At 49.8% G+C, this 26,545-nt stretch overlaps 2 protein-coding genes across 5 annotated transcripts in view; one reads left to right on the top strand and one right to left on the bottom strand.

Annotated features, from left to right (window-relative positions):
- CNPYb (FGF signaling regulator protein canopy b) overlaps positions 1-19,610 on the top strand; it is a 21,936-nt gene extending 2,326 nt beyond the window's left edge. For 2 of the 4 annotated variants that reach the window (XM_037227258.1, XM_037227262.1), the window contains exons 2-6: positions 9,635-9,775; positions 10,034-10,160; positions 10,599-10,733; positions 11,140-11,224; positions 18,311-19,610. In XM_037227258.1, the coding sequence (XP_037083153.1) occupies positions 9,655-9,775; positions 10,034-10,160; positions 10,599-10,733; positions 11,140-11,224; positions 18,311-18,496 (654 nt within the window). In that variant the 5' untranslated portion in view covers positions 9,635-9,654 and the 3' untranslated portion in view covers positions 18,497-19,610. Of the gene's footprint in view, positions 1-7,381; positions 7,455-9,634; positions 9,776-10,033; positions 10,161-10,598; positions 10,734-11,139; positions 11,225-18,310 lie in introns of those variants that run through there. The other 2 variants (XM_037227259.1, XM_037227261.1) reach the window with 2 other exon arrangements.
- Positions 19,611-21,461: 1,851 nt separating this feature from the next.
- Positions 21,462-22,504, bottom strand: LOC119102272 (chorion protein S36-like). The gene is made up of 2 exons (XM_037225639.1): positions 22,470-22,504; positions 21,462-21,873 (listed from the first exon to the last, which is right to left on the bottom strand). The coding sequence occupies exons 1-2, from the start codon at positions 22,502-22,504 to the stop codon at positions 21,462-21,464; spliced, it is 447 nt and encodes a 148-aa protein (XP_037081534.1).
- Between the last annotated feature and the right edge of the window lie 4,041 nt (positions 22,505-26,545).

The following is a 26,545-nucleotide window of genomic DNA, read 5'->3' as shown; positions in this document are numbered from 1 at the left end:
GTGGCCGCTGTCGGTCAGCCCTGCCGGGACGAGAAGGCTCAGCGCTCCCGGACGGGGACGCGGGCTCTATTGGATACGGACTTGTAGTTTGAAGGCTCTGACCGCTCTGTAGAGCAGACTATCCTCATGGTAATGCATCTGGTTTGGTTTTAAAACGGTCTGATAGCTGTTAACTTGCACTCTAATGTGTGCCCCCACGTTCATGCACTTCGGCGAGTGCCTAAGTGCATTCAGGTTTAAAGAAAAAACCTTACCTACATATGATGGGTTGACTACCGCTGTTCAACCGCACCGAGTCCATTACGAGCTCAGAATCTTTGACGTGCCTGGCAAAGGCCAGACACAGCCGCCCGTTGTGATCGTTGCACGGCCCATGGTGCAAAAGTGCCGACAAATGTTGAAACTCTGTTTATAGAACGAAACGGAATAAAGCCAGACATGAATTCTTACTTTAAATGCGTTTAAGATATTTGTGACCAGACCATTATGGACCATAATCATTCCTTACCTTTGTGAGTCTTGTAGTATTTCATATAGTCGTCGACCTTTGCATCCGGGAGTCCGCATGCTCTGAGAAAGTCCGCGAAACAGGGCGTCTCGTGCTCAGAGTCGGGGTCCGACAGCTCTGACGGGTCGTCTAGACTTGGATCCGTGTCCGGATCGGTCAGCTTGCATAGCTCCAGCTGGTCGTCAAACATCATGTGGAGCGTCCGGAGCTCTTCGTTGGGGGTGTCCGGGTCCAAGTCCTTCACCTGCAGGCTCTTGACTTTGCGTCTCTTTCGCTTCACTTCAGGTTGTTTTGCCAACTTGCTGGTGGAGCTGGTGGAGCCTGGTGGAGCTGGTGGTGCAGCTGCAGGCTTTGGAGGAGGTGGAGCTTTGGCGGCTGGTTCCTCCGCCCCACCAACACAACACTGAAACAATCCGGACAAATGCCCGTCGGTGCATGTTCTGGAATAAATTTCGGATTGCATTAGCTGAAGGAATGTTTTTGTTGTATCCAGCATGCTCTCAAAAAAGCGTGAGAAACGCGAGATTTTAGGGTCTCAATCCGTACATTTAGATCCCCCTACGCTGATATGTTACGATATCACCCTTCCCCGCATGCATTCTACGGGTGCAATTTCACCGCCAAAGCAACATGAATACTAAACGCTGTGGCTGCTGATTGCGGCTTGAAGAACCAATCTCACTCAGAAATAAAGCAGATAATTACGAATAGTTTCTTCCATCCCGGTTGCGTTTTGGGCGCTGGTGCCGGCGCGGTCGGCGGCGTCGTCGGAGCAGCATCCGTCTGGTCTGCCTCCGCCGCTGCAGCCGCCGCCTTCGCGGCCTCCGCCTCTGTCTTGTCCTTCAGCGAGTCCTCGTAATCCGGGTCATCTGGCTCAGGGTTGTACTCCTTGACGGCGGAGAGCTTTTGTTTAGAGACCTTGGAGTAAGGCCGCCGGTACTCGGTGAGCAGCGGGTCTTTGCCGAGCTGGACGCACCAGCACCTTTTTCTGGAAGTGGACGCGACCGGCGCTGCTCCTGCTGCTTTCTTCGTCCGTGTCGTCGCTGGCCGTGTCCTGGTGGTGCCGCTCCGCGCGGCGCTCGTAGTCGCTCTTGCGCGCCACCGAGTCGCGGTACTCGCGGAAGTTGTGGCTGGCACGCAGGCTCTCCTGGAGCCGCCAGAGCACCGCCTCGACGAACTCGTCGCCGCCCTCGGCGCGGACGTCGCGCAGTGCCGACAGCTCGCTCTCGGACTCGGGCGAGCCGACGTAGCGGCGCGGCGGGTGCGTGGCAGCGAACGGCGGCTCTGAGCTGACCGACGTGGCCGACGACTGGGCGGCCGGGTCGGTCCGGAGCGTCTCGTCCGACGGCACATCCGTCAGCATCCAGTCGGGCACGCGCCGCCGTCGTCGCCGACCGCGCTCTCGGCTCTTCAGCACGGACGGCGGGCCGGCCTGCTCGTCGTCGCTGCCGTCTTGGATGAGGAAGCCGAACCGCTGCTTGACCTGGCGGCCGGCGGGAGTAAGGTCGGTCGGGTCGGAGAGGTCGTACTCGCCGATGCCGCCTAGCTCTCGGATCCGGTTCTGGATGCGCGTGATTAGCATGGCTTCGAAGCCCTCGTCGTACGGTGCGTCGATGTGGTTGGCCGAGACATCGCTGCGGCTGTCTGTAGGGGCCGCCGGCTCATTATCCGGCTCCTGCTTCACGGACACCGAACTGTCCATCATGCTGCCGCCCGAGCTGGTCTGGCCGACCTCGCGATAGCGTTGTCGAGCACTCTCCGGTTCGATGCCAGTTTCAGGTACGCCATCCACTGGTGGCACAGCACTCAGGCCAATCCTGGCCGCAAAAGCTGCCAGACCATCAGGGAATCGGTCGTAGATGATTTGATGATGAATCCGAATCTCTGGATTTCTGTTCTGGTTCCACTGTGCAACGTCCGGGTCTTGGGTGTATTTTTCCACAACTGTGCGAAAGTCTGAGGCGGACTGTGAATCAGAAGATGCCAAGTACCCAGCGTCAAAGGAGAGGTGGACATTTGTATTCGGAGGTAGTCCCTCCTGTGGGTCGTCGTTCACGATACTTTCCTGACATCGCAATCCCGCCGGGGTCAGCGTCGCTTCCGACTCCGTGGGGTCTCGGGATTCTAGTTCGGGATGTTTTATGTCGAGAGACTCACACGATGCGTCATATTCTGATGTCAGGTTTTGTGACTCCTTAGGTAATGCTTGCAATTCCCCTCGCGGCAGTGGTGGTGAAACGCGGTTTCTGAAGTCGAGTAGATCGGACTCGGCTATTGGAACTTCAGGATTCTGAGAAGGCCCGGCAGTTATAATGCGTCTCGTTCGCGTTCGTGGTGTGTAGAGTCTTTTCTTCTTTTTCGTGGTCACCTGCTCTCTGAGATCTGTGTCTGGACTCGATTCCGGTGAATGGTCAGACATCCTTGACAAAAGCCTTTCTCACGAGAAAACAACAGGACGGAAGCATTGTGTCTTTACTGAAGCTCTGTTATTGGCAGCACAAATACGCCTCGCACCGAGGCCTTAAGCGTACCACACGAGGTATCGCACACTGGAAACGTTGAACGCTGGGGCAATATAAGTTACACTAAACGCATCTGAGCCATAATTATGGTGTATGTGACGCAAAAGAGGCAATGGCGCTTTTAACAGGCGAAATTAGTCTGGGCCACGTGACAAGCTTTGGGGCTATTCCTCGTTCCGTTAATTAACTAGGGTTGGTGCTCATAGAGCAGACAGTAGTAATAGCCTTGTTCCTCGGGGAATAACCAAGAGAATGGAAATAAGGTTGGGTTGGTATCTCGGCGACATACCTTTATCGAAACAATAGTAGAGGTCACTTCTGTTATTGTTTCAACGAAGGCATGTTGCTGAAATATCAACCCAACCATATCTCCACTCTCCTGGTTATTCTCCGAGGAATAAGGCTGTTACGACTGTCTTATCTATGTGAATAATGTTTCTTGCTAATGCATTGAACAACTTAGCATTGGTGCTCGGTATCTCTCATCATTTATCTGATGCGTGCAATTTTTTTTTGTCCAGCAATATCTTTCGAGACGTAACTAATGCACACACAAACACATATCCCCCCACACGCATAAATAAACATATAGATATAGATATAGATATATATATACAATATATATATATATATATATATATATATATATATATATATATATATATTGACGTAGTGGGCAGCACAAGGGGGTCGCCATCTACTGATATCGAAATTGTTTCACGAGTCGCAATATAACGTGATATTACTAGGCGGTCAAAAGGATGGAGGGAGCTACTACGCCATTCTGTTGGGCATGGTGATTGGCAAACTTTGCTTCCCCGACCCATAGCGTCATCAGCTGCCGGATCGGGCCGCGCCTGCGTGACAGGACCGGGCTATTTCAAGGGGACTGCTCTGTGTCTCAGCGTGTAATAACGCTTGCGGCCGCCGAGCGCAGAAAGTATGAGAAAAAAACGAAGCACAGTCTTTAATGCAGTGGCACTGCTACTGGCTGGACTGAAGCTATGCGGGTCACTGTGAATGCCTTGAAGACTGCTTAAGACACACAGGAGACGAGAAGAAGTCTGGATCTGATGCATCAGTGAACAGGGGCGTGACTTTCTAAAATCGGTTGGGCGGGACTCAGCCGAAATCATTGGCCTAACGTACCCCAAAGACTGATTGTGTCCGGATTTCGGCCACTTGAATTTGCGCCCTCTATGTTAAAATCAATTTGTTTTAGATATTTCGTAGCTTCAACTTGTTTTCCTGCAGGGAATGACCGCTTATTTCAAGTTCATGTGAGCTCTTTTTGTGAAAAGCTTAGAATGGGGCGTAATTCACGGCAAAAAATTAGTAGATCTTGGTAAGGAATCACTGATGATTCCTGCTGTCGCCGATCGTATTGCATAACCATCACAGCCACGGCTATGCGACATATACACTTGTCACTGTTGGGAAAAATATGCGTTATATTTTATCCGGTCCAGTCTGTACTGTTAAAAGCTGCCGCACGTTGCCGTTAAATGTTTTTATCCCGATCCAGGCATTGTTATTTGAAAAACTTGTCACACATTTGCAGTCCGGCTTGACGCATGAAGGAGACAGCATGACAGGAACATTGGATACATACCTGATACTATTTTGTGTAAAACTAACACCATGCTAATAGTGACGTGTCAAGGCGCCTACTACCTTGCATACCAATAGTTCGATAGTTGTTCTGCTTTTACTTGGCCCAGTATTCCTTCTTTGCTGACATGGATTGAAGAGTCTCAGAAGAGCATTGGGGAAGGGGAGGGGGCTTAAGCTACCCAAAGGTCTACAAAGTGACGTCCCTGCCAGTGCAGAATCCTTGGATATGTCGGTGAGCAACCGAGTCTTGGGCATGTGCTACAGACGTTCTATTCAGAGCAAGTAATCAAGATACTGAATCGAATGCACTGGGCAACTTAGGCGTAAAACTGACGTTATGGACCGCGTAGCGCGGTACCATGGCTAGCATGATATATCTGCCAACGGCACGACGAAACGAACTCGCATCGAAAAATAATACCTTTGAACGCTTTATGAAATTATCCGCAGGTGAGGAAATTATTGTACGCCGTATAATTTCACCAGCGCAATTTTCGGTTCGATAATGGGAACATTCACAGCTTCACAAACTATTGGCATAATAGATGAATCTGTACTGTTTGTGTTGATATGGCTTTTCATTCGTTCGGCGAAGTTCCAGCCCGCGTCGACGGCAAATGGTCTTACGGCTAATTTGTTCAGAGGATCAGCCTTAAGTTTGCACAGGTAAAATGCATGCCCCAGTCTAACCGTCGAACGGTGCACATTGATTTTAAAGGGCTTTCAGAGGCACTATTTCACAACACGTAGTCACCCTCACGCACCCGGCGCCCGGCGCGAGGCGTCAGCTGCTGCAGCCCGTCTTGTTTGTTTCGACGGAAATTGAGGCGCCGGGTAGCGGTGTTTTTGCTTCTAAAGTTTGCGAGCGCGCATGTTCAACCCGATTTTATACACATTTTTCACCCGTCGCCTTAGAAAAGGACGGGCATCCTCGGATGACTATCAAAACAAGCGTTCGTCCCACCAAGCATCCTTACAATAACGATACACGTGATATCGTAAGTGATGTTTTTGATGTTTCTTCGGTCGCGGATCTTGCTTACAGCGTCAAAATGTCAAGTTGAATTTCATTTCATCCATTCAATTCATTTAGATTTTGACTGTGAGCAAGGTCCGCGACCGAAAATTCATCAAAAATGCAACTTACGTAACGAAGATCACGCATATTATCATTTAAGAAGGTAATCGTAATTCCTTGTTAATACTTGTCATGTCTTACACTGAACAAGCACTGCACCTATGCGAAATGGTCATAATGTCAAATCAAATAATTTACCGTTGCCGATCTACATCGTCGAACATTAAGGAGACCACTTACCCTCTCCTGGGCAGGAGAGGGACATGACTAGAACACTGGGAGGTCCATTACCAAATCCGGGTTATCTACCAGCTGCTATTCTGATGAGTCTGGTTACGGTGCCCCTGGTCCATCCGGAGGTCCTGATAGCGACACAAGATATATCCGCCCCCTCACTGACGTGAAAGACCCCCTGGCCGAGGCAGTTGGACCTGGACTGACGCAAGGACCCTCACTGACGCAAAAGTATGTATGCATGGTGTGGGGGTCCAATAATTAGCACGGTGATTGTAGTACGGCTCATTGGGCCCCCAGCTGAAATGCCGGTCGGAGCCTCCTCCCTTCGGGGCTGAGATCACTCAGTGACACAGGGCCTTTCTGTTGTCCTATCATGAACTCCATCACTGTGAGTTGTAATTCCTTGCTTCATTCGCAGAGGACCTTGTCTAACGCCAGAAGCTCTCTGAACTTTGGGGTTCTGTCACTATCCCTGTTCAGAAAATTGCCCCTGGCCGGCAATGGGCTCTTTTCAAACAAAAAACCCCTTTTAGGCACTGTGGGCTCCTGTCCGACAGCCGCGGCACCTCATTGTCTCAGGGGCTCGGCCGATGTAAATCGCGGTCCCCGGGCCTCGTCCCTGCTTGAGAAATGGGTTCATGACCCAGGCAGACAGGAGGCCAACTGTTCGGTGTAAGTGGTCTCTGAGCGACAGAAAGGCCCACTTTGTCCCAAGGACCCTTGATCAGAGCAAGAGACACTGACTGACATTTGAGGACCCGGCCATGCGGTCCGAAACCCCGACAGTCGGCCAGCCAGTCGGCACCTAAGTGGGAAGCACGTAACCCCTGCTCCCCTCCCCCTCCTGTGCCCCTGGCAGTACTGTCGCGTGACAGCTGACGCTACTATCCCATCGTAAAATTCAGGTCAGCCGGAGAACTATGTGGCGAAAGCTCGTGACAATGTCGATCCTACATCCTGACATCACCTGATCTTTAGCGTGGCCGCTGCCACCGGCCATACCAGCCAGCAAATAGAGAGCGCATAAGAACATTCGAATCCACCGCAGCACGGGCGGGTGAATCCGAATTCCGAAGGCAGACGCTCTGACCAACGTGACAACCGAAGCGAACAAAAATGCTACCGGCACCTGTAGTACAACAGACAGATGTTCTGGCCCATAACAGACCCTTGGGGACCAACTCTCCCGTTATGGGCCCTTTAGATACGGAAATATTAAAGGGATTGAGTTTTAAGTGCAACATACCTTTATCTACGCACGTTTACAATACTAAATATAAATAACGCGTGTGAAATAGCTGAACGTACTTAAGGCGAATTATTTTGCAGCAGTTTAGAGGTGCAGCGAGTGCAGCCATAGCAGGCCTGCCGCAGCCGCGCCAGAATCGCTTTCCTGTTTTGCCGGTTTTACCCGGATTGTTTGTATCGTGCCGTGTTGCCTGTATTGGAGAGAAGGCGGGGAGGACGTCTGTCCCAGAGTATGGGGGAGTATATGGTGCTATTCATGGCCAAGCTGTATATGATGGGGGAAAGCATTTATGAAATGATTTTTGGAACTGCTCAGTAAACAGTCATATAACGCAGGAACCACATCGAGGATGGGGTGCCCACAGTTTGGGAACTGTTCAGCTAACTGTTCGGATTTCGACCACGTCTGTTCAACTTTAAGAACATGGCAAAACCAATTTTATATGTTTTTCAAGCAGAAATATTTGCAGTTTTACATGCTTAATGTTGTGTATGGTGTAGCCATCCAGCATTTTCATTTGCTAGATGGAGCTTCAGGTATAGTCCTCCCAATGGAAAAATGTCTATAATTGCATGCAACCTTCTTGCCACATTGCCCTGTGCACATACATGCACACATGGCTCTCTCCCATGCATTAAGCCTCACAATATTAGTGTGCTGGACCTGGTACTTGTGTGCATCTAACTCAGGCCAGGCCAGATTGAGCTGCATTATCAAAATTGGATGTTAGGGAAAAGAGTAGAATACTGTTTCCAAATTTACCTTCTCAATAAATGATATCTTGAAATGCTGGCTGTGTATTCACTAAAATTCATGGTAACTGTAACAAAGGTCTGGTGTCTTGGATTTATGATGCATATGCACTGAATTTGTTTTGCAGTGACATCTGTAACACCAGGCATGCTTGATGTAGCATACATGCTTCATGATCTAGCCATGCATTAAATGTTATGGATATTGCTGTGCTGAGTGCAGTTAAATAAGAAAGACATTGAAAAATGAACATAGATAAACCATTGATGGTATATGTGAAAAATATATCAGTTAATGATCATACTAAGAAGTTAAGTGGATCATGCCCATAAAATGTATATGTGGTCCACACATGTTAGCTAAAATAAACCAATGCAAATAACACTGGTGGCTGCACAGTCCAGTTGGCCAAACATTTGTGAAGCATGCTCAGTGTAGCAGTGGCACGGCCATACAATTTTGGTGGATGTACAATGTACATCCTAAATCTGACCTCAGAGTTTTGCACAAGTTAATGCCAGTGTCAGCTTGCAGAATGTCAGTGTTTCAGGGAATCATTATGTTGCAAAGATAATTTTGGGCAAAAACAGCTTTGTGCGTGGCAGTGCAGGGCTCAGTGCACCAATGCTGTTTAGGTGTCCAGCACAGTGGATGTCATTTTGTGGACTGACATGCAGTCACATGCACAGCTGAGCTATACCAACAGTGCACTGGAGATAGCAGTGGCTGGCTGTATCTGGAACCCAATCAAGCATCTTATACTACATGACCATGGCCATATTCCTCTAAACCACACTTCCCATTGCAATCAGTTCCAATTGTAGTGGCTTAGAAAGCCATGTTGCAGATGCAGAAGGGCTCACATCTTTTTCAATCTCTTTTAGGACTATGAACACATTAACTGTGTGTTATTTACCTGTTTTACTTCAGAAGGAATAAGAAGTAAGACATGGGTAGAAGACGTTATGCTGACAGATCTATATTGTTTTTGAAACATCTGTACAATTCATATTGGACATTCAGTGATATTGAGTCAGTGGAGTGCCAGTAATATCATCAAGGTTTATTGAGTGACAAGCTGGTCCTATGACATTCATTGCTTCCCTGGCAAATGGCAGTACCATGTGTGTGTAATAGGTCTTAATAAAACCTAAGAGGAGGATTGTGTGTCTTTTGCTAAATCTTCCAGCAGATTGGATATGCTTTTTCCACTTCCTGATAAAAGAATATATTTGAGTTCTGAATGGTAGGCATAGCTCTGATGGCATATATCTTACCATATCACAGATTTGGGAGTACATGCATGTTTATTCATGTTAAATGATGTAAAATGTGTCCAGTATAGTTCAGTTTGGAGAGGGCTCATCAGTATAGTTCAGTTCGGAGAGGGCTGGCTCATCTCACAACTGTAATGTGTTTGGGGTTGAGCCTGATTTCCATCGAATAGTTCATCAGTGCCCACAGAAGTTGGAGTGGGAGATATGGATGCCAGATGAACGGAACTGTTGGCTGTGTCGTCAAACCCCTCAAACAACAGAATCTGACTCCACACTTTTTATTTGTGCACCCAAGTGAATGAAGCTGTTGGTTGTGCCATTAACCCCCAATAACAACAGAATCTGAATCTATATTTGTTATTTGTGTACAGGCTCTATGACTTGTGTTCTTTTCAGGCACTGCATACCTGAAGGAAATGGCAAGGTTGCCTTGTGTTCTAGTATTGGTTGGATGTATGTGTCATTTAGTTGCTGCTTCTAGTGATACTGACCTAGCTGAAGAAAAGTATGGAGTAAAATATGCCTCAAAATGTGAAGGTAGTGTATATATGTATTAGTTTTTTACCTACAAAATCCATGTTGAGCTTTTAATATATGCTGTGTGTATATTTTTGTAAAGCCAAAACATGTCAAACCTTGAGATGTTTATGCTGGTATACCTGCATATCCAGGGTCATAGCTACTGCTTTTTAAAATTGGTCACATCTGCAGATGGGGCAAAGTCAGCAAATAAGCAGTGCAATGTGCTGTGTTTGGTTAACACTGCTTCACATTTTGAGGGCACTGTCCTTTCAGCATGCAAGATAGTATCAGCAGAATTAGAGCTTCAGCTTCAGAAGACTGGCAGGTCACATGATGTCATACAGACTGGCTATCACCTGGATGCTGATAAGTCCAAGACAACCACCAAATACAGGAAATCGTGAGTTACAGTCTGGACTTGTTGAGGTGATAGCTGGTGTGGGTAGTTTCTCCTGGTCAGACTGTGGCAAACTGTACATGCCCACTGCTGTGTGTGACTCTGCATCATACATTAGGTTAGCTTTACAATATGATGTGAGCTAGTTGGTGACACGGGACAGCTTTGGATGCCACCAAAGTAGCATGAAAGTTAGGAGCGCTTTGCCAAGTTCCCAATCTAGCACTTTGACCTTCAGATATAATCTAAGCCATAAGGTGGTGTTATTTCATGTTTTCTACCATGTACTCCTACAAATGACTTCTGTGTCATACAGTAAATGTCTTTTTAGGAATTTCAGGAATATGCTGGCATTGGCTGTACAAGCGCCTGTGTCAAACACAAAATTATAGCAGTACAAAACTACTGACTGGCTTGCGCTGAAACACATGTTATTGGCAGAGAGCTGCGGCTGTTGGAGGTTCTTGAGGATATCTGCGAGGGCATCCTGACCTACAACATCCACAAGGAACGGACGGATAGCACTCGCTTCGCCAAGGGTCGAAGCCAGACCTTCCAGACACTGCATAACCTCGTGTAAGTTCTCCGAATGACTGGAACGACACATCGTGGGATGAAAACATCTGATTGCCTTATTTTGGGACTACAGAACTATCGGGGGGGGGGGGGGGGCTATCAGGTGCGCTCGGTATCTGGGCTTGATATGCATATGTCGGTTTGTGAGTTAATTGCCATTACTGAATCCCCACACGAGCTAGTTACCCTACGTGATAGCTGACGCCATTGATCCCCCTCCCCTCATGTGGTTTTATTTGGCCATAGATGGATTTTTAGATGGTTCTTGGATTTTCTCTCAGAACCTTAATTTACGCCGTGCTAGCCTGTTGCCCGACTTAGCCTGTTGCGCTCGCGTACCCCAATGCTTGATGTATGTTAGTAGCATTGCTATTGATGGCTTTGACGATGACTGTGTGTATTGCAGTGACAAAGGTGTGAAGGTGGACCTGGGAATACCGCACGAACTGTGGGACAAGCCGAGCGCAGAGGTCACTGACCTGAAAAACAAAGTAAGTGCGATGTGAACTTCGGGGCGGGCCCCTGCTGCTGTCACATGCCTGGGACTTCTTCGTACCGGCTGGTGTCCGCAGTTCTTACTCATCGGTAGCGTGCCCGCATGTGCTTCGATGTCACGAGCTTAGGTTAGCGAGAAGTTGTGTTGCGGGAGAAAAGAAACGGGGAGGCATTAAAACGTTCCGGATCGCAGCGTCCAGCGTTCATAGCGTCCAGGATCGCAGCATCCAGCGTTCATCAAGTCCAGAAAACGTCCAATTCTGTGCCCATCGGGGGCGTTCATAAGGTACAGGGACGCAACGTCCAGAGTCGCGAAGTCCATAGTCGTAAAGTCCAGTGTTCAAAACGTTCAGTATCCACGGCAACCAGGCTAGTTTGGATTTCTGCCGCTAGATAACACTACAGAAGCATCTCTGAGTCTTGCCGCTATTTCCCTCTTTTTCAACAGATGGCACAGTCAACCTGGCATTCCACTGGTGATCTCGTAATGGGTACAGTCAAGCATGGTTACTATAAATTACCTAGACGCCTGGCGGTCTTGTCCTGCCTGGACGCGCCCGCGCCCCGGGGCTCACCGGCGGACTGGGCGCAGACGCGCCGAGCGGCGGCGCGGCCGGAGACATGGCGGGCGGCGTGGGCTCGGCAGGGACCGCTGCGCCCGCGGGGTAAGCGGGCTCTCCCGTCCCCGCCGCTGCTGCCTGGGCCCCAAATGCCGGGGCACACTCGGTTGCTCAGGGATCCATTTTGGTATCGGGTTCATTCCACTTGCTTGGAGAGACCGTGCTGTTGCTGGGCCCCATATAAGGTAACGCTCCGAGGCACTCCATGCTCAGGGGCCCTCTTTATTGACCCATGGCTCTTTCCCTTTTTTAGCTTATTTGCTGAGGACCCTTCACTTCACTTCACTTGTCAGGGCTCTTCCCTGTTTACCTGCCCCGGCATTCTTGATCACACAGGGGCGTTAATTGATATACACTGATATTCAGCTATTGCCCTTTGTTCAGGGGATCCTGTACTCCGGCCAGACCCTATATGTTAGCCTACCGGGGTGCTCCCGATCGTTCAGGGGTCCCACCATATTGGTGTAAGGTTCTTCTGGCTTGTTATGAGGACCATTCACTGTTCACTGGAGCTTCTTTGTTGGCCTGTCACGGCAGTTTCGATTGCCCAGTTGCCGTCATTATTAGTCTCAGGTTTTTCCATGTTGTAGGAGGGGCTACGCCGCTGACGAGGACCTAAATCTTAAGCATTTTTATTGGGGGTTTACTACTTACCGACCGATGACTGAATGTGCGGCTATGTCGATTACGCTGATGAATTCGTTCTTGTCATTGTCGAACACAGCTTTACACGCCGCCGACGTCGTGCATCTTATTTCCGTTGTTTATTGAATTTGTGACGATTATTATACTGGTACGTTACGTTTTGATACCTTTTGAACGATAGGATGTTCTGTATTCGCTTGCAACAAACAAAGCAAAAACTTTGTATCAGTCCCCAGCGATCAGCTGATCTTATCAACAGCCCCGCTAACCTTGTAGAAGTTGGGAATTAAGCTTATGCTTGATTTTGATGGCATTTAACAGTCAATTTAAGTGCATGTTGCCATGTTTTCTTTGAATTACTTACCCTTAAAATGACAGGGTCCATCATGGTCTGACGAAAATGAACTAAAAAACGACATGTATTTGTGTACGAAGCACGCCTAGTTTTCTAGAGCTGTGCGCAGTAAGCTAGGCTCTCGTATCCAAACTGCATAGATAGGAATATTAAACCTTAATGACCGGAATACTAGGATTTTTGGTGTCTAGAAACCAGAATTCTAGGGAGCTCACAAAGTAAGAGGCCTTCTCCAGTTTTATAGCACTTTCGCAGTGTACATGTGGGAAGATTTAGGTGCCGTGAAGTTTGCTGCTTCCGATCACTCCGATATGGTGTCGTGTTAACTCTGGCCGCTGCTTTTGCCCGGATCGCACAGAGCGTTTATTGATGATGTATACATACATGCATATATATACATGTATGTATATATATATATATATATATATATATATATATATATATATATATATGTATATGCTTTTCTGACGACGGACACACGAAGCTTGCAAAACTTGCACGGTATATGACTGCTGACTGACTCTTCTATATATCTCGCTCTTCATTTCATTTGGACACCTTAAACACTTCAAATCAGAGCATAAAACACGAGCATGCAAACCAGCAATAAACTTTTCACTGGACAGCACTCGCTGTCGCTTTAACTTGGCAACAAAAAACGATTATTTAACCGTGCAGAAGACATCATTAGCACCACACACTGTGAATAACACAATGAACATAGCAAATCACAACACTTCATGCCCATCACCCAATACCCGCGCCATTCGTCAGTGTCGTCAGTCAGTCGTCAGTCGTCAGTGTCCAATTGACTTTATTTTTGATGCTGCTCCTAAGAGATAATTCAGTAGTTTCATTCATTTCATTGCTTAGAAATCGTTTGTGGTCATGAATGAGTAGTGCATCCAGAATGTTGAGTTTAATTGTTTTGTGTGTAGATGATAAAAGTTGCAGTGCTTTGTGTAAGCGCTCGGCGCGCGAGAAGAGTATTGTGGTCGGGCTGTACGTGATTCCTTGGTGCCCCTCCGTGCGCTGCTCTATGAGACGTCGGAACAAAAATGTCGTAGTTACGCCATTGTAGCATACGGAACCTTGCAGCAACACCTGGCAGCCGTCAAGAGACCGGTGGAAATGACCACGTATCGAAATCGGTACTTCCCAACGCTTTTTGAAGTCAGCGGGTATGCGTGTAAAAGGTGTCCCCTTGCCGGATGTTTCTCTAGTGCAATTTTTAGATTGGTAGTCGGGACGGATTACGGGAAGGCGCAATGGGGAGACGCAATGACGTAATCTCTCTTGCTCGTAATGCTGCAACTGCTAAACCCGTTCAGAGAATCAACTGGTAAGCCAGGTAAATTGCATTGGTAAAACGTTCTGGTCAGCAGCTGAAGGAATTACGTCTCATCTGGGGTCCCCAGAGGCATTTAGTCTAGTGATAACCCCAGGACCATACGGAGACCCTCAAAACGATGCACCACAACCGGCTCCCTCCTCGATGCGGCTGGCCCTGTAGCTGAGACATTCAGCAACGGATCGGCGCAGGGGCCCTCTCTAACGCAAACAGACTATTTACTGGCACAGGAAGTCCAATAATTGGTATCGAGGCACTAATTCGCCTTATCGGTCCCTAGTTGAAATGATGCAGAGGATCCCTCGTCCGGTTCTGGTGTTCCTGGCTGGCACAGGCTTCTCCACTGTCTCACTGTACATGAGAACCCGCTTTTAACATTTCTCTTGAATCCTTTCATTGTCAGGAGGGTTCAGACCAGCACAAAACACCCTTTGACATATGGGGGGCCCATCATCGTCCCTATCCAGCAAATGTGCTCTTGTCCGACCCGGGGCTCAACGCCGACGCATGGTCTCCTGCTAGGGACTGTGGTCACTGACCAGCAATGTGGGTCCTTTATTGTTTCAGGTGTCCCGACGAATGAAGGATACCCTCTAATTGACTTTTAGAGATCTTGGCCTTGTCTCTGCTCGAGAAATAACCCCTAGGCCCCAGAATAGCACAGAACGGACTGTTCGGTATGGCTGTTCTCAGCCAGTTGCTTCAAATAGGAGCCACAGTCGCACGGGTCTCCAATCAGTGCTAGAGCTACTCCTACATTTTAGGGTCCGGCCTTCAGGCTGTGATCCCTCCATATGATCTCTGGCCTGCCCCTCGAACCCTTTCATCGGGCTCTGATCTTCGGCCCCAAGGGATCAAAAAAGGACCTTCGGAACCCATGGGACGTATGGAGCCTAAGAGGGAGGGGGGGGGGGGGGGGTCCTGCTTAATTCGGTTCCCGGTGAAAATAAAGCTTTAGGGGTTATTTTAAGTGCCCCTGGAATCTTGCATCGCTTTAAACTAAGTGTTTGGGCTGATTGTGGTGTTACAATTTAAATTGGGGGCTCATAAAAAATAAACGTTATGATGCCTCCGCCAATCAAGGTTCTCGCTGCATATTCACCGTAGGAGCCGAACCAGGATTTCAACAATGTACGGCAGGGCAATCGTGGTGCCGTTGTATTTCGGTGCCCCTTGAAAGGGAAGTTTTGAACCACCTTCAATTGTTATTTCAATCGCCCACTTGCATTTGGTGTTCCAAGAAATAAATGCAGTGGTTGTCCGAAAAAGGTGTCGATTGGCCGAAGGGGCCGATGCAGATTTTGTTAATGGAGAGGCATTGGCACGGGCATTGTGACGACTGATCGTGAAGACCCCATGCCAACGGAGGCTGTTGGTGCCTGTTTCCCTGAACACGGCGCCCCTTCCCTGAACGGTCCGACTCAGAATTTTTCCGACGCGAAAGCCACACCAATTGTAATGGCGCTGGACTTTGGTGCCCTTAGCATAAAAGCTAGTACCAATCGTGAGATAGCGTTCAGAACGATATGCTGATGTTGTCGGCAGGCTCTGTCTTTACAAGCTTGGAAATGCCGGGGGAGGGACGCATTAACCCCCCCCCCCCCCCCCCACTCCCCTTAGCAGTCCGAATTATGCAAAACTGCGAATCAGGGCGATGGCTAAGATATGCAGCGAGCATAGGTACTTAAACACACGTACAACACATGTGCAGAAGGGATATTATTATCAGCCACATATTTCCTGAGCGTAATATTTCATGAGTCCACACGTTTGCACTCCGATCTGTGGGTGCCAAAGCTCTCCCGTTATGTCACTCTGGTCATAATTCGGCCAGATGTTCCGGAGGCTAGACAAGCTTCACAAGAAACAGAAAATTGCACGATATGCTGACATTTTCACCGAAAGAGGCATCTAAATAGCTTGTCGCCGTCAATCACGAAAACATATATGATGCATGTGAGCATTTGGCGTGACAGTGTTTTTGAGACAAAATCCTTATTAAAGGTGTATTCGCATTGCCCTGCCATGAGACTGTCGTTAATGATCGGGACACGCAAGGAAGCTAATTTTACATAACAAATACCATCGACCTAACCTACAATTGCCATTCGTCTTCGTCGATTCTGGACCATTACCTGACGCGAAGTCTGACTTAACCGCATGGCCATGGATTAGCAAAATGGACTTATATATATGGTTAGATACATATAAATAAGCACACGCAAAGAAGATCGTTCTTTATGCATGTTTTGTTCAACATCACATCGGTCTTAGCATTGATGAACTTTTCGGATGCTTTGTGGATAAATCTGATTACAGCTTTCGCTTCTTCTCACTGGTCGTTGAAGCTCAAGATACAAAGGTGAAACAGATTGTCATATTGCATGGCCTGGTTTCACTTAAAGTTCTCAACATCCCATTCTTCATTCGACATTTTCTGGAATGACAATTTTGGACAAAGTCGATATTGTAGTACGTTTGTGAACAAGCCCTCGCATTACTGCTTGCTGGATAGCGATGCTGCGGCGTCAGCATGGGGCTAAGTCATATGGCACGAACGCTATGGCGGTGTGAAAACGCTGTTCTTTGCGTGCCGGTTTAAACACAAATATTTCCACAAGCAGATTTTTTTGACCCAGCGCATTCAGTGAAACATTTTCAGCTGGGAAATGGCGTTGGTTTGCACCAGAGCCACAAAATTATTGCTGAAATGCGCTTCCAGGCAGCCCCTGAGGGACAGATGGGACTGCCCATTCACCAGTGATTGATCCCGAAGAACTTTAGTCGGAAGTGCTTAGAAATAATGTGTAAAAGAGTACAACATGCAACAACAGCAACAACCTTGGATGGAAATGACATACGGCGGGCTAGACGAACTCGCAGTACCGTGGGACGGAATACGCATCCTGTAGCCTCAGTGAGAGCGTTGGCAGGGCGGATGCGGGGTTGGCCTGCCGTTATGGGGCTAGTGGGTGGTGAACCCCGGGGGGCTGAAATACAGTGCGTGCGATTTCAGTTCAAGATAGCGGAATTTTTGCGTAGAATGGGCCGATGAATGAATTTGATGAGTGCCCATGAATCTAGTGTTAAAATTACATGCCACATATAGATATTCCTTTTACAAAAACGCATTGCATGTAGATGTCACGCGCGCTGGCCTCGGCGAATATGACGCGTGCTAGTGCTAAGCATAGCACTGAAATAAAATCACTAACAATATAGGTTAGCGTGCCAGGAGCTGGAGATCTATATGCGCGCCCTACCTGGAGCAGACATCATATCACCCGCCTTACACATCAGCCATCAATTCCTTAAAAAAACTGAGAAACATCACCAACACATAGAGTAGATAACGGGACCAAATACCGCGGAGAATGTTATCCGTAGCCCACAATACCAAACAGCAGGCACCCCGGCAAGTGCTTTCCACGATTACCGTGCAGCGACTGCCGAGTAACCAGCTATTTTCGATGCCACGAGCCAGGGATCAGAGTTTTGATATCTTTAATGCGCCTGCTGTCAAGGGCGTGCTGACGCGGCAAAGTTGGTGCGCTCGAATAAAACGTGTCCATATCCATGCATAGGGGTTTAACTGGGCAGCACTGTACCGCATGACGTCACTCGTCGGCTGAGGCGGGCGAAATCGGCTCAGGTAGCCTTCTATCGGGCAATATCTCAACGATTAGGTGAAGGATTGCGAGGAAGTAGACTGTATCCCAACCCGTGGATCTCACGCACGCTGGACATTATGAACACCGTACTTTGTGAACATTGGACTTTATGATTCTTCTCTGTGCAGGGGTTTTGGACGATACATGAACGTTATGAAAGCCGGATGCCGCGATTCTGGACTTTTTGACCACTTGACTTTATGAACTCTGGACCTTTCAATACGCATCCGAAGAAACGGGAATTGCGCAGGCTAAGTAAACTTGCAGACATTCCCCCTCCCCCCAATCGTCATCAGTCTTCGACTGCCGCCCGCTAGCCGGGAGCCCCCCCCCCCCCCCTCCGAGCCTGGCGCTGACCAGGGGTGACCGTCCCGCGTGCGAACGCCGGGCCTCGCACCCCCATGACCTGCTGACGGCTTATGTCGTGTCACCACCGGCAGTGTGACGCACTCATCGAGGAGTACGAGGAGGTGATCACCCAGTGGTACCACCAGTACCAGGAGGCGGTGCCGCTGCCCGCGTACCTGTGCTCGCAGCACGTGCTAGCGGCGGGCGAGGACGCCTGCCTACAGGACGGCGAGGCGCCGGCGCCGGCGCCGGAGACGCCTGCACGCGACGAGTTGTGATGCGCCGCCGGGGACGGCCGGGGTACGGTGCAGCATTCGGACGCTGTGTCCTGTCAGGGTAGAGCAGAAGCGTCTGATGGTGATGTTGTGTACTGTCATCTGCGAACGTGTTGTCCTTATCAGTGATCATTTGTAGTGTGCATATTTACTTAGGTTCATATGTGAGCGTCCGCTTCCGTTCAACGGAAGGATTGAGTGTAGGTATCGTATCACAGATGAAGTAATTGTTCGAAGTGTCGTCTAAACTTATTCCTGCACGGGACCATAGTCCGAACAATTATTCCATCTGTGACCCACCCTTGTGTTGGTGACGCTGGAAGGAGATCACTGTTAAAAACGAGGCTTGATGCTTTATCTCATGTACACCTTTTTGACCCTTTTTACCATGCAGACGTGTTTGAAGTAGGCATTGTTATCGCCTGAAACGGCGTGAATGTGTACCGCCAGAAACCAAGTGTAGTAGCGATAACTGTGTGGCGCGGTCGTGTAAGTGCCTGACGTGTAGACCAGTGATGGCTTGCGATGTCAGGAACGCTGGTCGGTGCGGAATTCTCCACGGCCACCTGCTATGCCGGACCTAGGATGCAGCTTCTCTTCCATGACCGCTCCTGCCAACCAGCCTGTTGACCGATTGTGGGGTTTTCGGTGCGTCGACTGCTTCATCTTGCGCCACCCAGCCGGCGAGAATGCCTGGATGCCATAAGTCGATTGTCACGGCATCCGCCGTCTTTAGCAGCGGCACAGCGCTCGCCAGCGCCATCTATCGCTTACGTTAGCATCGGCACCGGGCTCATCAGCGCCATCTATTGAGCATCTTGAGCATTGTCACTGCGCTCACCAGCGTCATCTATCGCGCATCTTGAGCAATGTCACTGCGCTCACCAGCGCCATCTATCGCGCGCCTTTGGCGGTGATCTGAACGTCCCCGGGGCCGGAAGTGTCGTGCTGCGGCCAGCGTCGGCACCGATCCTTTACGATGGCGACATTGATTGCCAATGGTCGTGGGTCTTAAAAGCAAGCTGGATGCGACCGGTCGAGAGGTTACATTGTGGCCGCGACGCGCCGAGGCCAGTGCGGCAGCGTGCGCGATCGAAAATAAATGACAGCAGAGCGAGGTGGTCCTTGCCACCACGGGACTTTGCGACAGTCGGAACATTGCCGTGTGGGACCGGCCCCTAAGACATCGGAGTTTTTTGTGCGTGCGTTTTTGTTTGTTTTTTTTTTGCTGGGGTAGATCCTGTCCGTGGCAAGCGGGCCCCTGTGGCGTGACCCAATGAGTGCACAGGGAGCCACTGACAGCCGAGGAAATAGGCACGGGTAACAGATCATGCCCAGTGTATGGTTATCGTCAGTACTCAGTTAGCTTGTGGCGCTAACGCCCTTCAGGCGTGCATATATGAACTACCGCGACGAACCACAGCTACCGTTGTTGGTCCTAGCTACCGCGACGGACAACAGTCATCGCTAATCTCCAGCTACCGCGACAAACAGCTGTTTCTCAGTGTCATGAAATCCGAAAACCTTATTAGAAATCCACACCAACTAAGTTATCTCCCTTTTCAGTCTCAAGCATGCTTTCCTGCAGGATTTACACTGCATTCCTGGGCTGCTTGGCCATCAGACACCTTTGTGAAGGATGGACAACAAAGCACAGGCAACAAATGTAGCAAGGATCAAAACCCTACCAGTCACGTGGCTCGGCAACCCGATCGTGTCGGCCTTCCGTGATCTGCAGATGATATCTGGCGACTTAAGAGGAGTATGTAATTTACGTCAGTGCGCAGAGCAAAAGGCTCCGGCAATCAACTTTTAATTGAGTTACCTGTCGGTTTTCCCAAATTTACCTTACTGGGATGGCCAGCAAATAATTATCTATCTCGCACGGTTTGTTTTTTAAAGAAAGGCATCTTTCTACCAAACCTATGAAGACTTTTTACCCACAGGCTGCTGACGACGCGTGATGTCAGTCGAAAGCGCGCCTTGAGGCGCACAATACACACACACACACACACACACACACACACACACACATATATATATATATATATATATATATATATATATATATATATATATATATATATATATGTGTGTGTGTGTGTGTGTGTGCGTAGACTGCGCAGCGCTGTTCCATTCGGATTACCATGGGTCTTAGTATGTTGTGTTGGTTTGTTCTGAGATGCGTTGATACGTGCGGAAGCTATTCTAGAGTTGTTTTTCTCTTAGTCAAGCTATGGAACTGGGATATGAGGGCAGAATGTGCCTTGATATAAGCCATGTAATGACAGCAGAGTGTTTCTCAACCCCTAGCCTGTACATGTCTACTGAGATTCGTCCAGTGAAGAACCAAGGGTGAGTGCTGTAGTGGGCCGGTAATCATTCAGTAATGTACCTCATCTTTGTTGTTAATTTTGACAGCCAATATTGGCTTACATAGTTGATTAAGTCAAGGCTGGGTTTGGTTCTTTTCAAGACATTTGATCACGGTCACCAAGGGATAGCAACTATTTTTGAAAGCTTTCCTCTACAGGTATTGCCCCCCCCCCCTCCCCTCGCGGGAGAAATACCCGCCAGTCTCTGGACCCAGAGCTCCCCCAGCACCGCAAACCGACGGCCAGTGGCAGTTCATATAGCGTACTCGGGATGTATCGCATCATGCTGCCTTCATCTCCAACAACCAGTAGCTGGGGACAGGGGCCGCTTGGAGGCTGGGGACAGGAGCCGCCTGATAGCTGGGGAGAAGAGCCGCCTGGTAGTTGGGGACAGGGGCAGCCTGGAACCTGGGGACAGGAGCCGCCTGGTAGCTGTTGAGAGGAGCCGCCTGGTAGTTGGGGAGAGGAGCCGCCTGGAAGCTGGGGACGGGAGCCACCTGATAGCTGGGGAGAGGAGCCGCCTGGTAGTTGGGGAGAGGAGCTGCCTGGTAGTTGGGGACAGAGACCGCCTGGAAGCTGGGGACAGGAGCCGCCTAGTAGTTGGGGAGAGGAGCCGCCTGGTAGTTGGGGACAAAGACCGCCTGGAAGCTGGGGACAGAGACCGCCTGGAAGCTGGGGACAGGGGCCGCCTGGAACCTGAGGACAGGAGCCGCCTGATAGCTGGGGAGAGGAGCCGCCCGGAACCTGGGGGCAGGAGCCGCCTGGTAGTTGTGGACAGGGGCAACCTGGAACCTGGAGACAGGAGCCGCCTGGTAGCTGGGGAGAGGAGCCGCCTGGTAGTTGGGAACAGGGGCCGTCTGATAGTTGGGAACAGGGGCCGCCTGAAAGCTGGGGGCATGGGCCGCCTGGTAGCTGGGGACAGGGACCGCCTGGAAGCTGCGGAGAGGAGCCGCGTGGTAGATGGCCTGGGTCGCCGGTACCTCCGGGGTCGGGTACTCGGTGGACCTGGGGGTGGGACGGGTGGTCATCCGGCAGCTGGAAGCCGCTAGCGTGGGCAGCGTACGTCACCGTGTAGCTGACGCCGTCGCCACTGGCCTAGTTGTACTGGCCCTCGACGGTGTAGCTCTGCTCATCTCCGTAGGCGGCCACGGCCTGGCCAGATTCGGAGGCGTGTGTGCCATTCGCAGTCTGGTAGCTATGGAGATACGAGGTAGTGGATCAGAACACCGTAATATGAAAGATAATCCATCACAATGTGCGAACAGTTTAAGGGAGCATACAACCTTTTTATACTTTTGACTTGTCAGATGAGAGGTGTGCCATTTCATCAGGAACACCAGTTCTCTCGAAATCCAACTAAATAGTTCAGAATTTCGATCTGAAGCGGACGCTCCTGCGAAAGAGACCTCATTTGACTCCCTGCCCACCACTATAAAACTGATACACGCCATTTGCCTTGCTTTTTCCAACGTGTTTGTTCCTTAATGTTAACAACACCCTAATTTGCCAAAATACTACACCGCGAGTTCAACGAAATGTTATCCTATGGCTTCGGTTTGTCCCCAATGACATTGACCACACTGGCCCTATTCGAGGCGCACTTTGGCTTTGGGAATGGGAGTATCACATGGTCCATACTGGCGCACTGGCTTAAACTTAACAAAACAGCCTTACCGCTGCGACCCCTGGTGACCACTTAATCCATTATATGTTTCGCGGAGAATCTATCAAATCCAGCGTTGCCATTCCAAACCCTTCCATCCAACCAACTCGGTCACTTGACGTCATCATCGATGGGGGTCTGGTGGATGGCATGAGTTGCAGTAGCAGTAGGCGTAGTAGCGGAGAATACTTCGCTCCAAACAGTCTCATCACGGCTCCCTAACAGTCGTGCCCCAACTCCCCAACAGTTATGCCCAAACTTCCCAACAGTCGCTCCCCAACTTCCGACAATGGCTATCAACAACAACCGGCTATCGTCGGAGCGTTACGAAGTGGACCTTTCCTAACCGGTAACCCCTCCCCGCGAGCCCCGGCACAGCGGCAGCTCTGCGAGCGAGAGGTCACCCGACACTGTGGAGACAGGAGTCGCCATCCCCTGACACCGCAGTGACAGGAGTCGTCGTCCCATGACACTGCAATGACAGGAGTCGTCATCCCCTGACACCGCAGTGACAGGAGTCGTCATCTCCTGACGCCGCAGTGACAGGAGTCGTCATCCCCTGACACCGCAGTGACAGGAGTCGTCATCCCCTGACACCGCAGTGACAGGAGTCGTCATCCCCTGACACTGTGGTGACAGGAATCGTGTTCTCTTGGCTCCGTGGTGGCAGGAGTACCCATCACCTGACACCGCGGTGACGGGAGTCGCCCCCTCACCAGCACAGGCTGCCGACAGCCGATCCAGCGTCCCATGTCGGCGTCGGACGGCCAGCGGAAGAAAGCACATTAACTAATTACAGTCTAGGAGGGGGAGGGGCAATTTTAATGACTGTACGTATTGGTGTCCATAGAAAGGGTGGGGGTTTGGGGTGAGGGTAAAACAAATATGTTCTGGAACATGAGATGCCAATAATACAACAAAATACGGAACAAAAAGGCTTTTACTAAGCCGGTGCGCTCCACCTTGCCACCTGATGAATATATGAGACACCTCAAAATAGCGTGTAATTTCTGTTGCAAAATGTTTGGAATAGAACTTAAAAGATTAAACTTATGTTTGTAGCAGTAATTATGGGCTTTCGGCGGCCGTGGACCAGTTGAAGCGATAATTTACATTGAAAGATTACACTGCGTGTACAAGACGCCATTTTGAGAGCAAATGCAACATTCGTGGTGCCAATGCAACCCAAATGAAAATCTAAGCGGAAAGTACATCATATACAAGCGCACAAAGGCAGGAATGCCAGCCATTACAAAGTTGGGAATTCGTAACACCCGAGCACGAGCACGAGCTTCACGGAAACGCACACCTGAGCACAAGGACGAGCTTCTCGGAAACGCACACCTGAGCACGAGCACGAGCTTCACGGAAACGCACACCTGAGCACGAGCACGAGCTTCACGGAAACACACACCTGAGCACGAGCAAGAGCTTCACGGAAGCGCACACCTGAGCACGAGCACGAGCTTCACAGAAACGCACACCTGAGCACGAGCACGAGCTTCACGGAAGCGCACACCTGAGCACGAGCACGAGCTTCACGGAAACGCACACCTGAGTACGAGCACGAGCTTCTCGGAAACACGGCACAATGCACAGAACGGAAAACAGCTTAAATGACCTCAGGAGAGACTACAGGAACTATTACAGGTGCACTCCCTGACGACATTGAACGATCGCCCAAAGACGCCTTTGTGCTGCAGCAAGTGAGATTAATGACAGCATAGCATTTGCATTGTGCCGGCAAGGATGCCGCCAATCAAATGCCTGTCAAGCCGTCGCCTAGCCATCAGTACGCCACTGCCATGTTCAATCGCTTAAGACATTGCCAGTGTGTCAGAGACGGCGACACGTTTCAGACATTGAGACAGACGTCCAATCATGGCCATCGATCACGGCACGTTGGAATTCCTTTGAACACGACAGCTGGCGTCAGACGGCACGCGGAACATGCGAGACGTGCCTTGCGGATCAACAGCGGGGCGCCGCAAGGTCACGCCGCGGCTGGGCGTCAGACAAGGTCACGACCGCCGGCAGAGCGGGCCGGTCAGAATGGGCCAGCTTTCGTGACGGCTCCGTATGGTACAGTTAGCCACGCGCGCTCGCCGAGGACTATCTCCGGCAATCTTCGATAATACCTGATTTCTGTAACGAAGTTCTATTGCTCAGGCACGTAGCCCGGTCATGTAAGGCCAACTCCCGGCCGCAGTACGCAGATTGATGTTTGGAAGACGTTTACCTGCAACGTTATTACTCGATATGCGTACAGAAACAGCTCGCCAGTTACCTGTCGACCGAAGTTTTAAACGGAACAATCGTTGTATGGCCCAGAAGTTGTGACGAAAGGACCACTCAGGCTCAGAGGCACCTCATCAACCACCCACTGCCATTGCCTCTGTACAGCCGCGTCCGATTATCCAGAAGCTCCTGTACAAAATTTGCCTTTTGAATTCACATTGAAAATCGAACGCACGCTTCCGCTGTCGCTTCCTGATAATTCGTTGTGATGACATCACTGATAAACGGCCTAACCTTAAACTGCACCGAGACGACACAATCAAGAACAAAGGGTCGACCAATGCATTCCGTGAGCACTGTTGCATGTGTGCTGTTTTGTGCTAATCGATACGGAAAGAGCTTAAGGCTGGTAGACGGCACAAATGAAAATCCTTTTGTCTGATAATCGCATGCTCAACTATTGTGTTAACAACGGATCAGAGGTATTTCTCAACTGTTGCTGTTCGGACATTTCTTCCACTTTTGCCGGACCTAGCTGGCAGCCATTTTGAAAAGCCAGCAGCAGCTAGAACCAAGCAGGAAGAGGAAGTAGGAACCTCGCCTAAAACCGTGTCAACTAAACGCTATTAAACATCAGCGACAGTGACTCAGACAGATCACCGACAGATTCCCAGTTTCAGTGCTGTTTGACACCTATTGCATGGGATTCCGAAAGAGCCATGCCATTTGTACCGCCTACTCTAGAACGGGGACCCCCAGTCACGACGGCAATAGCATTAACCATCTTTAACCAACTGCTGTTCACTAAACTAATGGAACGATTGGATGTTTTTCATGCTTGAATTGCAGAGTGTTGGGTTATCAGTTCAATGTTAGAAAATATGTTCATGTTTATTTCTATTCTATTCACAAATTATTCCAACAAGCGGCTTACTGTTTGATTCGGTACGACTGCAATACTAGTATGAGTGCAATGTGAAAATATGACAACAACCGACCACAGCGTTTTCGAGCCACCACTGTCAAGCCCTTGCAGTAAACTCACAAGCAGAGGAGAACGGCAGCAAGAGATCTAATCCAAAAGACACTGCCAAACATGCGACCACATCCATTCTGTCGTTCACACAGCTTTGTAAAAAACAGTCATTAATCAAAATCTAAATCATCAAAACATGTTACACAATGGCAAGCAACGATTACACTCTGGGAGCCGTCTGTATCGTCTAGTCTGATGTGAAGCTTCTCGTGGGTGCGAGAGGCGGTGATGGTCGGCGATGGTCGGTGATGGTCGGTGACGGTCGGTGACGGTCGGTGACGGTCGGTGATGGTCGGTGATGGTTGGTGTCGGTCGGTGATGGTCGGTGATGGTCGGTGACGGTCGGTGATGGTCGGTGACGGTCGGTGACGGTCGGTGATGGTTGGTGTCGGTCGGTGATGATCGGTGATGATCGGTGATGGTCGGTGATGGTCGATGGTGGTCGGTGATGGTCGGTGATGGTCGGTGGCAGGCGGTTTCAGGATAAGACCACGCCATACAAAAAAGCCCTGTTTGACACCAACAGGCAACGAGTTGTCAGATCAAGAGCGCCCGCAGCTCCCGCCTGGGTGGCGGTACGCGGGGTGACAGCGATACGTGCGGTGACATCAGTACGTGGAGTAGCAACGGTACGTGCGGTGACAGCGGTACGTGGAGTGACAGCGGTACGCGGAATGACAGCGGCACGTGGAGTGGCAGCGGCACGTGGAGTGACAGCGGTACGTGTGATGACAGCGGTA

This window comes from Pollicipes pollicipes, unplaced genomic scaffold (assembly GCF_011947565.3).
Source record: "Pollicipes pollicipes isolate AB1234 unplaced genomic scaffold, Ppol_2.1 Scaffold_5724;HRSCAF=6776_pilon_pilon_pilon, whole genome shotgun sequence".
Taxonomy (NCBI): domain Eukaryota; kingdom Metazoa; phylum Arthropoda; class Thecostraca; order Pollicipedomorpha; family Pollicipedidae; genus Pollicipes; species Pollicipes pollicipes.
This window is presented reverse-complemented; position numbering and strand designations above follow the sequence as displayed.

Excerpts from the sequence above, each read along its gene's own strand:
- LOC119102272 (XM_037225639.1), bottom strand. The coding sequence starts at position 22,504 with ATGGACCATGTGATACTCCCATTCCCAAAGCCAAA. Across the intron at positions 21,874-22,469 it reads CTCCCATTCCCAAAGCCAAA|GTCCACCGAGTACCCGACCC; the intron begins GTGCGCCTCGAA and ends TCCCACCCCCAG.